The 15581-nt window shown below is 40.2% G+C and overlaps 1 protein-coding gene across 1 annotated transcript in view; it reads left to right on the top strand.

Moving 5' to 3' along the window:
* The window catches only part of LOC101629122, a 41827-nt gene that overhangs the window by 7017 nt on the left and 19229 nt on the right, over nucleotides 1-15581 (top strand). The window contains exons 4-8 of the mRNA XM_012733996.1: nucleotides 3439-3562; nucleotides 6995-7116; nucleotides 7235-7533; nucleotides 8609-8621; nucleotides 15206-15444. Of these exons, the coding sequence (XP_012589450.1) occupies nucleotides 3439-3562; nucleotides 6995-7116; nucleotides 7235-7533; nucleotides 8609-8621; nucleotides 15206-15444 (797 nt within the window). The remainder of the gene's footprint in view (nucleotides 1-3438; nucleotides 3563-6994; nucleotides 7117-7234; nucleotides 7534-8608; nucleotides 8622-15205; nucleotides 15445-15581) is intronic.

Genomic DNA, 15581 nt, shown 5'->3' with positions numbered 1-15581 from the left:
TTTAAAAAAAAAAAAAAACTACCACCTCGTAATCTATTATAATTGTATGTATCCTGACCTAGAGTGCTTTGTAGTTTTGTAATCTATTATAATTATGTAACTATTGGTTTAAGATTCTTGGAAAATTAAACTACAAAACACGTGGAAGTGCAAAATATATAACTAAAGACCTGAGAGACTTCCCAGGAGACGCGTGCCACCTGATCCAGGGCCTTGTCTCCTCACTGGCCACTCCACGCCTTCCCTTCCCACATGTACCCTACCTGGGCGGGAGCTGGCCTCCTGCAGAGCTCTTTATCATTTTCTTTGTCACATAGTTCTCTTTGATGAGTTCTATTTAGCTCTATTTGAGTGTTGCCTGGAATGAATTTGTTTCATGACAAAGTGTTGCTTCTTTAGTAGACACCTACCCAGCATCAGTAAATACCTATGGAAAATATTAATGAATGAATGAATACACGAAAAGAAAATAATATATATCAAAAATTGAACAAATAATTAAAAACCTCTTAAAGTTCTGAGGTAGAATGGCCTTAGATTGGTGATTAAGGAACAGGGTCTTCAAATTCTCTTGTTGCTCTGTGATAGTATTTGTCTTTGAGTGGATTTGTGATTACATCAAATATAGGTAAATAGGTTTGGACATATGTCCAGAAGAAAAGCATTTACTTCTACTTCTTTTTTTTAAAGATTTATTTATTTATGCATATGAACTAAGGTGTAGGCCAGAGGTACAGGGGCAGTGAGGGGATTCACCAGAGGCAGAGTGGGGAGCAGAACAGGCAGATCAACTAAGTCCACTGCTGAGGGGAGCAGCGGGCGGGTCAGGAGAGGTCTGCCACGCCATGTGGTCACCTCCGGGGCAGGCGGGAATCGAACTCATGTGGAAGTGACTTTAGCTTCTTAGTGCTGTGCTTTAACCCACTGTGCCACCAGGGAGAGCCCTGATTCTAATTCTTAAATGCAGATCTTTTAAGGTTCTTTTAAAATTTAGCCTGAAGTTTGTCTCTATATCTTATTGTTAGCACCAAAAGCCAAATTGATTCTTCATATATTTGTATTTCATCCAAAAGGATAGTGTGTGAAGAAACTATTAAATGTTCCTTTAAAATCAGAGTAAGGGCCTCCAGGTGATGCAAGGGGTTAAAGTGCAGCACTATGAAGCTAGCAGCAGCCATTTCAGCACAATTCGATTCCTGGTCTGGGAGCTGACCCACATGGCAAAGGGGACCTCTTCTGACCGGCCCACTGCTCCCCTCAGCAGTGTACTTTGTCAGTTGGCCTGTTCTGTTCCCCACTCTGTATCTGATGAAGCCTCTCACCGCCCAGCACCTCTGGCTTGTACTCATGTTCTGTATGCATAAATAAATAAATCTTTTAAAAAAGAAGTCACTGACTTCAATATATAAATGAATGAATGAAATCAGAGTAAGAGCTAACAAAAAACTGGATTACAGATTGATTATAGCTCCAAGCTTCAAAAAAAATTAAAATAAGTTCAATTCTCTCTTGCCTTTGGAAGTCGATCCACGCCTAGGAATGAAAATTCCAAACTACCCAATTTCTTTCCTCAAGTATGCTCTCAGAATTCTTCTTTGTTGTTTAGGTTACCTGCTATAGATTTTAAAAGAATGTAAAGACATTGCAATTGATTGTGTTATCATCTCTCATTACTTAGGGTTATAGACAATGTGGACACAGTGAGATGGAATACAACTGAAGTTCCCTGAGGGCACTGGGATCATGAGTGCTCCATGGACTTACCCTGACCTTGGTTAGCAACGGAGCATTTTGTCACTTATGTGTTTTTAGTCAATTTTAATCATTGTAAGAATAAGAAATCCCCCTGTTAAAATCCTATAGCTTGGCTGTGAGTCTCCATTTTACCAACTGTATATAAAATTACTTCTTTGTTGACAGACAACTTGTCATAGTGCATGATTTTGTTTTTTCCTGAAAAATTTTAATGAGGTACCAAAAAACTAGACTGTTTTGCTGTGAAGTAGATGCCTTGGGTGACCAGTTGATGGGTGTTCACTTAGTGCAATCTAGTGAAGACCGTTTCTTCACGCACTGACAAAGACTCTAAAACACACATAATGGTGTTCTTTCCATCTTACAGTGCATGTTTGAGCAGATGCAGAAGTGGGAGAAGCAAGTGCCGCAGACCAGCGCAGCAGGAGCAGGAGACAAGTTTCAGGGATGGCAATTCTGGCGCAGGGTGGACAAGGATGAGGTTGAGTGACAGACAGACACGACTTCTAGGAGTGCATATCTAGATGTGATTTATTTTTAAGAGTGCAAAGCATTTGTACAGTTTTTCTTGGCAAGCAAATATAGGGGTACAACGATTTTTTCAATAGAGGCATGACAGGTAATACATTAATTTCTTTTTGTTTCTGAGATGTTGTCAGGGGCCCGAAACCAACTTGGGGCCCTAGGAAACCACCCTGTACGCAAGGTTCAGTGCTGCTAAACAAATACCTTATCTATCACCTATGCCTTTCTAATCCTTTTAATTACTCTCTCCATTCATTTCACAAACCACCTGTTATATAGGAATTAATTGTATAATAATATTAAAGATTGTAAGGGAGTTTCTCAGAAGTAAATCAGTATCGAGAATAGAGGAAGTTACATTCCTTTCAAGAGTATCATTAGAAACGAAGCACAGTATTCATAGCATTTTTTGTTGTGCATCAACAGAATCAGAAAACCAATCAAAAAGTTACAGTGACCATTCGAGAACCAGCCATTCTTTTATTCTTGGAGGGCCACGTATTCCTCCCGTGTGCCCGGTACCTTGACCATGCCAAGCTCTAAGGATTTCTCACTAAGGCGCCGCAGGAGGGGATGTGGCAGGCAAGACTAGATTTTCTTGGGTGGTTCCCGAAGAGCTGCTGTGTTCTCAGAGGCAAGGACTCTGGAGTTACAGTTTATCACACTCTGCAATAGTGAGAAAAAGGAACTGTGTGTTCATGTGTTCAGGAGAGAGAATTATAGACTGAACTTTATTCACATAAACGGGGCATCTCAGTGAAAGTTCAGCACGCCTCCGCGTAAAATGAGGAAGTGCTTCCTCTGGAGAGAGCTTTACGTGAAAGCGCCTCTGTACACTGGAGCCTCATGAAGCGTTATGCAGGGGTGAGTCTGAGTCAGAGCTCCAGCTGACTGCAGCATCAGAAGACCCCGAGGGTCACAAGCTCTGGACAGGAGGAATGGACAAGATCCTGGCAACATCCGTTTTAGTTCTATGGCTTCAAATAGACTGTGAGTCATGGGGAGAACCTTATGATAGGACATTAATTTGGGGGGATTGAGAAAATTGGGTGTGGACAAACTCATAGAACACGAGAAACCAGTGTGGTATCATTAAGGTTTAAACTTTAGGGGGGAAATGTACATTTGCTACCTAGTAACTTTTCCTCTTTTTAGCAGGGGTGAGTGGCCAACAGGAGGACAAAAAGGGCCAGCAGCAGGTGGAACAGCGTCCTCAGTCTGTGATGGTCCAGGAAGGAAAAACTGCAGTTCTGAACTGTGAATATGAGGACAAAGCGCTTAAGTACTTTCCCTGGTATCGACAATACCCTGGTCAAGGTCTTGAATTTTTGATAGCCATATATTCCCATAATGAAGAAGAAAAGAAAGGAAAATACAGACTTCTCTCCAATAAAAGTGATACAAGTGTGAGCTCTGTGTCACTGCAAATAAGGACCTCGGAGCCTGCAGACTCAGCCACCTACTTCTGTGCAGCGAGCACACAGTGCTCTCCAGGCACCTGCAGCCTGTGCCCAAACCTGCAGCTGAAGCTTCAGCCAGACCCTGCTGTGGAGACTAAACAGTCTCACACACACACACACACACACACACACACACACACACACACACACACACACACACACTGTTTGGCCATAAAAAGGTCAATCCATTTCAAAGGATTGAAATTATACCACATATTTTCTGATATACATAGAATTCACTTAAAAATGTGTCCCAAATATTTGAGATAAGCATCCAACTTTAAAATAACTCATAAGTAAAGTTATTGCAACGACTACTAGAAAAGTTTTTGAAAAAAAAATGCAATGAAAATATATACATACTACTATGTGTGGATTCAGTGACAATAGTACATAAAAGGAAACCTTATATTTAAATATTTGTGCTACAGAAGAAGTAAAAACAGCTGACTAATTTTGAACAGAAAATTAAAAAAAAAAAACAAAGAGGAATAAATCCCTAAGTAAGTTAATAGAAATAAATAATAAAGAATTCAAACTGATGAAATAGACACAAGTGATAAAGAATATTCTTAAATGACAAAGTTAATTTCTGAAATAATGTTGTAAGTGTAATAAGTATGAAATCTTTCTAGTTGGAATTAAGAGGAAAAAAAGAGGGAAAACACTCATTATAAATACAAGGATTGAAAAGAAAAGCCATATTCCATTTTGACAATGTTAAGAGGATGATAAAGCAGTATCATTATCTGTTTTATGCCCCTGAGTTAGCAACTGTAAATAGAACTGCACAAGTCAAGACAACAGTTTATTTTTGCCAAAAATGCAAAGGCAATTCTATGGAATGAATTATCAACAATGGTGTTGGGACAGTTGAATAGCCACTTACCTAGATGTCACAGCTGATAGAAAAATTTGAAGCTAGTCTTAAAATGGATCATACCTCCAAGTATAACATATAAAGCTATAAATCTTTTAGGGGAAAAATAAGCAAAGGTTTTAGTCTAGGGTTAGAGAAAAAGACTTTTGACATGGCAGTAAAGCAAAATCCATGCAAAGTAATTTAATTTTTATTAGTATTAGAAATGATAAGTCTGTGAGAAACCTGACAAATGAATGAAAATATAAAAACATTAGCAGGAAATACCTGCAAATACCTTTTCATTAAAAGACTGGCATGCAGATGTATAGAATTTCACAAGTCCAAAGGAAGAAATAAGTAGACCCATTAATAGAAAAAAGACACAGATACTTCATCATGGAGGGGTGTGGTAAGCAAAGAATCATTTAAATAAATATGTGTCCAGATGTGGGATCTTATGAGCCATTAGGGAACTGCCAGATCAATTCACTAGGAGATACAGCTTCAGACATATGGATTCAGTTAAAATCAAAATACTGGCCCTCCCTGGTGGCGCAGCGGGTTAAAGCACAGCACTGAGAAGCTAAAGCCACTTCCGCATGAGTTCGATTCCCGCCTGCCCCGGAGGTGACCACATGGCGTGGCAGACCTCTCCTGACCAACCTGCTGCTCCCCTCAGCAGTGTACTTCGTCAATCTGCCTGTTCTGCTCCCCACTCTGTCTCTGTTGAATCCTCTCACCCTCCACATCTCTGGCCTGTACCCCAGTTCTGTATGCCCCCCCAAAAAAATCAAAATACTGATTTTTAAAAAAGATTTATTTACTTATGCATACAGAACTAGGGTACAGGCCAAAGGTGCAGGGGTCGTGAGAGGATTCACCAGACAGAGTGGGGAGCAGAACAGGCAGATGGAGGAAGTACACTGCTGAGGGGAGCAGCAGACAGGGCCGGAGAGGTCTGCCACACCATGTGGTCACCTCCTGGTTGGGAGTCGAACTCACAATGAAGCAACTGCAGCTAGTTTGCAGTGCTGCGTCCTAATAGCACCACCAGGGAGGGCTGGTGATTTTTTAATCCTGGTAACAATGCAGAGAAATCAGATCATCATACACTGGTGGTTGTGGATGAGTGAATTGGTCTCTTTGTTAAAGTTTGGCTGTTTCACTAAATATTTACTTAAACCTTCCAACCCAGCAATGACACTCAGGTGTGTATGCTAAAGCAAGAAAAATGTGTTCACACAAACTTTAGTGCATGAATATTCATGGCAGTTAGATTTTGGTTGTCCCAGAACTGGATGCCAAATAATCCATCATCAGTGAACAGATAATTAGAGCCAAGTACACCCATACAGCAGGATGCTTTCAGAAGGGACGAATCGTACAAGCAGCAAATGCAGTGGATCTTAACTACATTCTACTGAGTGAGTAAGGTGCTACAAAGTTTCGTTCCACTTATTGGATTATATGATTCATACATAATTAGCATACAATTTATACTCAGAAGAGCTAAGTTATAGAGATGGAAATGAGAGCCATGGTTGCTAGAAGTTGTCAGGATGGTAGGGATGGAGGATGTGTCAAGGGGAGTCTTTCAGTGAAGGAACAGATCTGTGTCTTGATTGTATTACACTAACCTACACAGGATGACATTGCTTAGAACTACAGGCAAAAAAAAAAAAAAAAAAAAAAAAGCATAGAACATGAAGAACCAGTGTGGTATCATCACATCCAGATCAACTGCCTTGTTTAATCATTGTACTACGATTGTGTAAGTTGTTATCATTGGAGAAAACTGAGTCAAATGTATAAAAGAACTTTGCTGTGCTTTTGGGACATTTAGACATTTACAGGAAATTAGTAAGAAAATACGATGCAATTTTCTACATTTCATATATTTGTGGTATTTTTATTTGCAGGTTTCCTGCTTTCATCCTTATAAGACTTTTTTTCGAATTTTCAATTTTTATTTTATTTTGAAATTTTATTATTAATACACCTTTAACAAATTTTCACTTGTTCTTCATTTGTGTTCTTTAAAAATTCCAAGTTTCAAAACTTCACCATCAGCAGCACAGGAGATTTCATCTTAACACAATCATATTACTTTGTAATTTACCCATAGAAGGCCAGGAAGGAGGTGCCTGCATTTCATAAAAATTGTAAAATTTTCCTTATGGCTACTGGCCTCTAGAGGACGCTGTTGCCTAAAATGAAGGTGGTATTTCTGTGAGGGATCTGAAGTGAGCTCAGGAAAGTCTCTCTTCATAGAACATAGAGTGTTCTGACAGCAGAGCACTCTCTTGCCAGGAGCTTGTCTCTTTCAGCAGTACCTACAACATCCACAAAAAGAGGAACTCTAGACCCCGTGCCATTTCCCCTCACCTCACAGCAAGCCTGGTTTGGGTTCCCCAGACCCCAGATTTTCACCTGTGCAGATTTCCGAGAAAGGTGCTCCTTTGTCCATCATGACCTTGGCGTTCGCATTGATGCTTGAGATGGTCCTGTTGCTGAGTGAGTATCTTTCTCTCGTCCTGTGTCCATAAGCAGAACACAGTTCTCCAGGTGTGAATCTGAATGTGTCCTCAGAGGTTGCCTAAGCCGAGTTTGTTGACCCAACATGATGTTGCAGGAGGATCTGGAGCGCAGTCGGTGACCCAACTGGACACCCAAGTCGTTGTCTCTGAAGGAGCCTCGCTGGTGCTGAGGTGCAACTACACCATTTCTGTTCCACCATACCTCTTCTGGTACGTCCAGTACCCCAACCAAGGCCTCCAGCTCATCCTGAGGTACACATCTGGAAACAGTCTTGTTTTGGGCATCAAGGATTTTAAGGCTGAACATGAAGAGGGAAAAACCTCTTTCCACCTGAGGAAATCCTTCGTGGAGTTGAGCGACTCAGCCCAGTACTTCTGTGCAGTGAGTGACACAGTGCGTGAGGCTGCAGGGGGAGCTGAACACAAACCACCTGGGACTTTGCACCTACAAAGACTCGAATTCTCAGATTAAGTTGCTTGCTTGTGTGTCATGTGGCAATGCCAAATAGTACAGAAAAACAAAATCTTGAGATGTGTTTGTATTTTTACAAACCATTTGTTTATGCATACAAGAACTGAGGTGTAAGCCAGACTTGAGAGGAGGCTGGTGAGAGGAGTCACCAGAGACATAGTGGGGAGCACATCTACTGAAACACACTGCTGAGGGGAGCAGCAGGCAGGGCGGGAGAGGTCGGTTGGGCCACGTGGATCAGCTCCCTGTCCGGCCTCAGATGGAATTTCTGCTGCAGTGACTGGGATAACTTCACAACGCTGTCTTTACGCCCTGAGCCTCCATGGAGGTCCCAGTGTCTGTTATTATGAAAATATGAGACTTTTAAATCTTCATTTACCAAAGTAAACACCCCTGTTTCCTAAAGTGTAGCATTTTTGTCCTTTAGAGTCAAATAGAGGGAGTGCTATTGTAGAATTTTTAGCCAATGAGAGGGTGTGCTTGTTCTCATGTCATTTCAAAAGAAGGGTGGGCTGAGGTGGTTCCATGGAAGGGGGGTGTGGGAGCTGGTGTGAGGCAAACCAGAGAACTGCATCATGATAATAGGAGTCTAGGAAAAACAATTCTTTCAAAATGTTTTTCTCCAGATCACTAGTAACCTGACAGATTTCTGTCCTTAAGGAGTTTAGCTCTTTGAGAATTGGTGGACGTAATGAACATGGCATTGAAGGATGTGCACAAAGTGATCTTTCCAAAGTCAATACCAAAGTTTGTCATGCCAAAGTTCCACATGAATCTTGGAATTAGGTGTCCTGAATGACCCTCCTTTCCTTACGAGATCTGAAAGTGAGAAAACAAAACACATACTGGTAAGAAGACTTCTGCCTTTGTTAGCCATTCCTTTAAACTTAAAACATTTAGCTTTGCCTCTTCAATCACTATCAATCTATCAGTTTGCCTTAAAAGCCTTAAGCAGATATCCAGGCATTAACTTGAACTTTTTTTTTTTTGTTAACAGATGAGTCATGGATGTAAGGAACACCAGACCACTTGTTCTGCCCAAACAGGGCAGCTGGGAGCTTGCCACTATAACCACACACACACGCACGCACGCACACACACACTAAAGATAACACCCCTAACTGAGCAGCAAAACTCCACCATTACCTGACTCATGATACCCTTATAACAACCTTGACCCAAACCCCAAGACTTGACATAGTTTCTTGAGGATGAGAAACTTCATCTCTGTAGAATACTGGTTTTCTAACCCAGGTCTGGTCTCTTGCATTTGGTGTATGAAAGTTGAGTGACTGAGGTAGGTTTTTTTGTTTTGTCTCTCCTGTTTTTAAACTCACAACTGGCTTTCAGTAATACCCACTAAGATTCCAATTATAATCACCAACAGTGATTCTTAATCATCTTCCTTATTTCATATATTCTCTACTTCTTTTCTCATTTCTCTGCTTTTCATCTTACTGTTTTTCTATGTCTCACAGTATAGCTAGAATACATTAGTAACATTGTTGACTAGTTTATCTTGTTAGGGTGGTATACAGAAGGGTACCCCAGGTCCCCAAACTAAAGTGTGCACAAAGCAAATAGATTCTTGGTGTGAAAGAACTATAACAGAATTAGCATACACAGAGGAGAAGAAAGAGTCACAGTTTTCCAATAAAACACCCCAAATTACCCATCTACTGCAGGTCAAATGCCCAGGCCAACAGGGTTGCTCCAAGTGGAGCTATGGAGGATGCAGGCTGCCACAAGTCTAAGGCACCTTCTTGAGGGAACCAAGGGAGGATACAAGAGGGGCCAGGTCAGGCTGGGCAAAAGGAGAGACACAAAAATACAAATCAAGTGTGTGCCTGCCACTGTCAGCTCTCATGTACCTCTCAGATGTCCCTGTCTGACTCCTCCACATGTGTCCTTCCAGCTGTACCCAGGTGCAAACTGAGCAGCAGGAAAAAGCTCTTCACTCTTCCTCTTCTCCTGCCTCTTCTCTCTGAGCTCACCTGCCTCCAGGTTATATAGCTTCCCCTGGCTGTTGACCTCACCCATAGTTACTTGGGGCTGGGCATTTGTGCTTCTTTCCCCACCCGTTGTTTTTTTTCAAAAAAAGATTTATTTATTTATGCGTATAGGAACTGGGGTACAGGCCAGAGGTTTAGGAGTGGTGAAAGGAGCCACTGCAGCATGAGTTCAATTCCACATGGCGTGACAGACCTCCCCTGACCCACCCATTGCTCCCCTCAGCAGTGTTTTCAGTACATCTGCCTGTGGTGACTGTCCCTTTACAGAGATGTCTTTGTAACTCTCTCATCTCCATGGCCTGCAGTTCACTTTCTTCTTCAGCCATAATATGGTTGTCATTTCCTACCCTTCCTACCTCTAAATCTACCTACAGAGAATTTTTATTTATAGAGACTTATTGTTAATATAGAATTTGAGACAACACAAACTAAATTTATTTTCATATATGCAGTTACAAAATATTTTCTTAAAAATTGTCTATCAAAATTACAAAGCAAACAGAAATTATAGTATTCAATAATTTAAATAAAATTTATTTCATTAAAGTCAAGTTATATGAAATCAAATTAATTAATTAAAAATTTCTTTTTTTGTATTTGTGCTGCCGAAGTGACCACTATTTTTAATTTTTTTAAAGGTTTATTTATTTATACATATAGAACTGGGGTACAGGACAGAGGAGCAGGGGCAGTGAGAGGATTCACCAGAGACAGAGTGGGGAGCAGAATAGGCAATTGATGAAGTACACTGCTGAGGGGAACAGTGGGTGAGATAGGAGAGGTCTGCCTGCCATGTGGATCACCTCCAGATCTGGCGATCGAACTCGCACCGAAGTAGCTGTGGCCAGCTTGCAGCGCTGTGCTTTAATCCACTGCGCCAACAGGGAGGGCCAGAAATTTATTTTAAAGCAAGGATTTTTTACTTTTTTTTTATTACAAAGTTTATTTTTACATCATTTTGCACATTTTTTTTTCCATCTCGATTGTAATCCCCGCGGGTTTCCCATCACCAAATCACCCCTGTGCCACCACCATAGTCCTGTGCATTTCCCTCCCTTCCCCCCCCCCATTTTTGATCCCATTCCCCACTCCACCCCCCAGAATGTCTCTGGTTTATGGTTGTTCATTATTTTTGTTATTTTCTCGCCTGGTCCATTATACTCCTGCTATGAGTGAAACCATCTGGTATTTTTCTTTCTCTTTCTGGCTTATCTCACTAAGCATGATCTTTTCCAGCTCCATCCAAGTTGCTGCAAAAGACATGTGTTTCTCTTTTTTGGTTGCTGAGTAATATTCCATTGTATATATGTACCACATCTTTCTAATCCAGTCATCTACTTTTGGGCATTTGGGCTGCTTCCATGTTTTTCCAATTGTAAATAAAGCAGCAATAAACATGGGGGCACAAGTATCTTTTTCAATCAGTGTTTTTGTGTCTTTTGGGTAGATACCTAAGAGTGGGATTGCTGGGTCATAGGGAAGCTCCATGTTTAACAGTTTGAGGAACCTCCAAACAGTTTTCCATAGTGGTTGTACTAGTTTGCATTCCCACCAGCAATGCAGGAGAGTTCCTTTTTCTCCACATCCTCGCCAACATTTGTTGTTGCTACTTGTTTGAAGATGTGCCATTCTCACTGGGGTGAGGTGGTATCTCATTGTGGTTTTAATTTGCATCTCCCTTATTACGAGTGATGTTGAACATTTTTTCATATGCCTGTTGGCCATCTGCATTTCCTCTTTGGAGAAGTGTCTTTTTAGCTCTACTGCCCATTTTTTGATGGGGTTGTTTACTTTATTTTTGTTGAGTTTCATCAGTTCTCCGTATATTTTTGTGATCAGTCCTTTATCACTACTTTTGTGTGAGAAAATGTTTTCCCAATTAGTGATCTTTCTGTTTGTTTTTAATAATGTCTCTTTTGCTGTATAGAAGCTCTTTAACTTGATGTAGTCCCATCTATTTATCTTTGCCTTCACTATTGTGGCGTTGGGTGCTCTGTCTTTAAAGATGTCGCTGAAGTGTATGTCGTGTAGTGTTTGACCCATCTTTAAAGCAAGGATTTTTTAAATAAAATCATAAACTATTCAAAACCCTAGATTCAATGTCCATCTAGTTGCCAGAATAAGTAATCAGTATAATTCCTTTTTTGGTAGGTTCATATATAAGTTATTATAAAACATTTTGGGAAGCAGCCCAAATGCCCAAAAGTGGATGACTGGATAAAAAAGATGTGGTACATATACACAATGGAATACTACTTAGCAACCAAAAAAAAAAAGAAAGACATGTCTTTTGTAGAAACTTGGATAGAGCTGGAAAAGATCATGCTTAGTGAGATAAGCCAGAAAGAAAAAGAAAAATACCGGATAGTTTCGCTCATAGCAGGAGTGTAATGGACCAGGCGAGAAAATAATAAGAATAATGAACAGCCATATACCAGCAACATTTTATGGGGGTGGAGTGGGGAATGGGATAAAACAGGGGTGGGGGGAAGGAAGTGCACTGGACTGTGGTGATGGCACATGGGTGACTCGGTGATGGGAAACCCACAGGGATTACAATTGAGATGAAAAAAAAAAAGTAAAAAATGATGCAAAAATAAACTATTATATATATCATTTTTTGTATATATATATATATATATATACACACACACACACACAAAAGCATGTCCAATAAAAAGGAATTCAGAGACCTGAAAAAAAATTTGGGGACCCACCAAAGTAAACAAATACAGACTATGTATTCCATACATTTGCTAAGCTTGGAAAATACTTTAAAACATTTACTTCACTCAACTAAGTCCCATTAAGTTCTTAAAGCTTTATTTTATGTACCAGGATGTGGCCTATTCTGGAGAATGTTCCCTACATACACCAGAGGACCATGCGTTCTGTTACTGTTGGGTGGAGGACTGTTCCCCTTATTGATATGAACTTGTTCAAGGCTTCATTTTCTTGTTGATATTTTGCCTAGTGGTGTTATGAGTAAAGGTGAGAAATTGAACTATACTATTGAGTTGCCTATTTCTTCCTCAATTTAGTCCATTTTTTTTGGTTTCAGGAAGCTTGGTCTTTCTTGGTATATTGACCATCTCACTGCAACTTTGAGATGCATCTGAAGCAAACCTAATATGGAGCATCATGGTATCATAGTGGTTCTGAACAAAGTCATTGCCTAGAAGATTCAGCCACTTACACTGGTGCTTTGGATTGAAGCAGGGATTACTGAGCACAAACTCTTCAGAAGCTCTTGAAAGTTGTGCAGTGTCACTTACCTGTATGGCCACAGAGGGGCAGTGTTGCTTCAGAGCAGATCCATGTGTGTCCCACATGCACATCTCCATTAAGTAGCCAGACATATCCTTAGAAGGCGAGTAAATGATTATCTGCTACTTAGCTCAAAATATATCAAACAATCTCCTCAGTACCACTATGTATCTATTTTCTTCATCTACAAAAATAATAAAGGCAATGTGTTTGCTAGTTTAATAGGTTGGAAAATATGTCTTTCGAGATCAACATTTCTTGGAATTATATTTGCTGCCACATATAATTAAGGCCACCCAAACATTTATAAAATAATTTTGTATTTTTTTGCCTGTACTCAGTCTTAGCTCTGACAACACGAGTTCATGTGATGCTAGAATTCTTATATTCTACCCCTTCTCTCTTTTTCAAAGGAGATATCTTTTGATGTTTTAAGTCCCTGTTTGAGCATCTGTCACCTCTTTTGGAGCTCTTCTATGACTGCACCCCAAAATAGAGTTCATCACTCTTTTTTTTTGTCAGATAGTTTTCTTTGATGAGTTCTATTTAGTTCTATTTGAGTGTTGCATGGAATGAATCTGTTTTATGAGACGAAGTGCTGCTGCTTTAGTAGGTACTTAGTGAGTATTAGTAAATATCTATTGAAAGTATTCATGAATACATGCAAAAAAACCCGACATATATAGAAAATTAAACAAACAGTTAAAAACCCTTAAAGTCCTGAGGTAGAATGGCTTTAGATTGATGATTTAGGAGTGGGGTCTCTGATTCTCTTGTTGCACTGTATGGTGTTTCTCTTTGAATGGATTTGAGATTACGTCAAATATAGGTAAATAGATTTGTGACATATGTTCAGAAGAAAAACACAGACTTCTATTTATTTTGATTCTAATTAAGATCACTACATGTGTAAGGTTCTTTTAAAATTTATCCTGAAGTTTGCCTCTATATTCTATCGTGTTGTTCTCAAAAGCCAATTAATTCTTCGTATACTTGTATTTCATCCAAAAGGATAATGTGTAAAGAAAGTATTCAATATTTCTTTAAAATCAGAATAGGAACTAACAAAAACTGGATCACAGATTGATTATAGCTCCAACCTTCTGAAGTTCAAATAAAATTTCAATTCTCTCTTATGCCTTAATGCAATGTCAATGCAACCTTAGAGATGAAAATTCCTCACTATTCAAATTCTTTTCCTAAAATGTGCTTTTAGAATTCTTTATTCTTTAGTTTACCTGCTTTAAATTTTAAAAGAGTGTAAAGAAAATGCAATTGATTATATTATCAACTCTCATTTCTTAGGGTTATATAAAATATAGACACAGCCTAGATGGAATACAACTGAAGTTCCCTGAGGGCACCGGCATCATGAGTGCTTCATGGACATGATCTTGTTTATCAATGGAGCATTTTGTCACTTACATATTTTAATCAATTTTAATCACTGTAACAACAAGCAATTCCCCAGTTAAAACCCTGTAGCTTGCTGTGAGTATCCCTTTCCCCAGTTGTAAAATAATGTACTCTTTGTTGACAGTCAACATGTCGTAGTGCATGATTTTGGTTTTCCTGAAAAATTTTAATGAGGCACAAAAACTAGACTGTTATTGCTGTGAAGTAGATGCCTTGGGTGACTAGTTGATGGATGTTCACTTAGTGCAATCTAGTGAAGACTGTTTCTTCACGCACTGACAAAGACACTAGCAGACACACGACAGCATTATTTCCAGATCACACAGTGCATGTTTGAGCAGATATGATAGAGGGAGAAGCAAGGCTAGATTTTCTTGGTTGGCTGATGTAGAACACAGCAGAGCTCCTCTGTTCTCAGAGGAAAGGAGTCTGGAGTTACACAGTTTATCACACTGCGACAGTGAGGAAAAGGATCTTTGTGATCAGGAGAGAGAATTCACATAAAGGGGCATCTGATTCTCAGTGAAAGTTCAGCACGCCTCCACATAAAATGAGGAAGTGCTTCCTCTGATCGAGAGAGCTTTACGTGAAAGCGCCTCTGAACACCGGAGCCTCATGAAGCGTTATGCAGGGGTGAGTCTGAGTCAGAGCTCCAGCTGACTGCAGCATCAGAAGATCCCGAGTGTCCCGAGCTCTGGACAGGAGGAATGGACAAGATCCTGGCAACATCCATTTTAGTTCTATGTCTTCAGCTAGGCTGTGAGTCATGGGGAGAACCTTACGATAGGCCATTAATTTGGGGGGAATGAGAAAATTGGGTGTAGACAAACTCTTGAAGGTTTAAACTTTAAGGAGGAAATGTACATTTGCTACCTAGTAACTTTTCTTCTTTTTAGCAGGGGTGAGTGGCCAACGGGAGGACAAAAAGGGCCAGCAGCAGGTGGAACAGCGTCCTCAGTCTTTGATGGTCCAGGAAGGAAAAACTGCAGTTCTGAACTGTGAATATAAGGACAAAGCGCTTAACTACTTTCCCTGGTATCGACAATACCCTGGTCAAGGCCTTGAACTTTTGATATCCATATATTCCAATAAAGAAGAAGAAGAGAAAGGAAAATACAGACTTCTCTCCAATAAAAGTGTGAGCTCTGTGTCACTGCAAATAAGGACCTCGGAGCCTGCGGACTCAGCCACCTACTTCTGTGCAGCGAGCACACAGTGCTCTCCAGGCACCTGCAGCCTGTGCCCAAACCTGCAGCTGAAGCTCCAGCCAGACCC

This window comes from Condylura cristata, unplaced genomic scaffold, assembly GCF_000260355.1.
Source record: "Condylura cristata isolate star-nosed mole 26May11 unplaced genomic scaffold, ConCri1.0 scaffold00045, whole genome shotgun sequence".
Classification (NCBI taxonomy): Eukaryota; Metazoa; Chordata; class Mammalia; order Eulipotyphla; family Talpidae; genus Condylura; species Condylura cristata.
The sequence above is the reverse complement of the archived record's forward strand: the minus strand, read 5'-3'. Positions and strand labels throughout refer to the sequence as shown.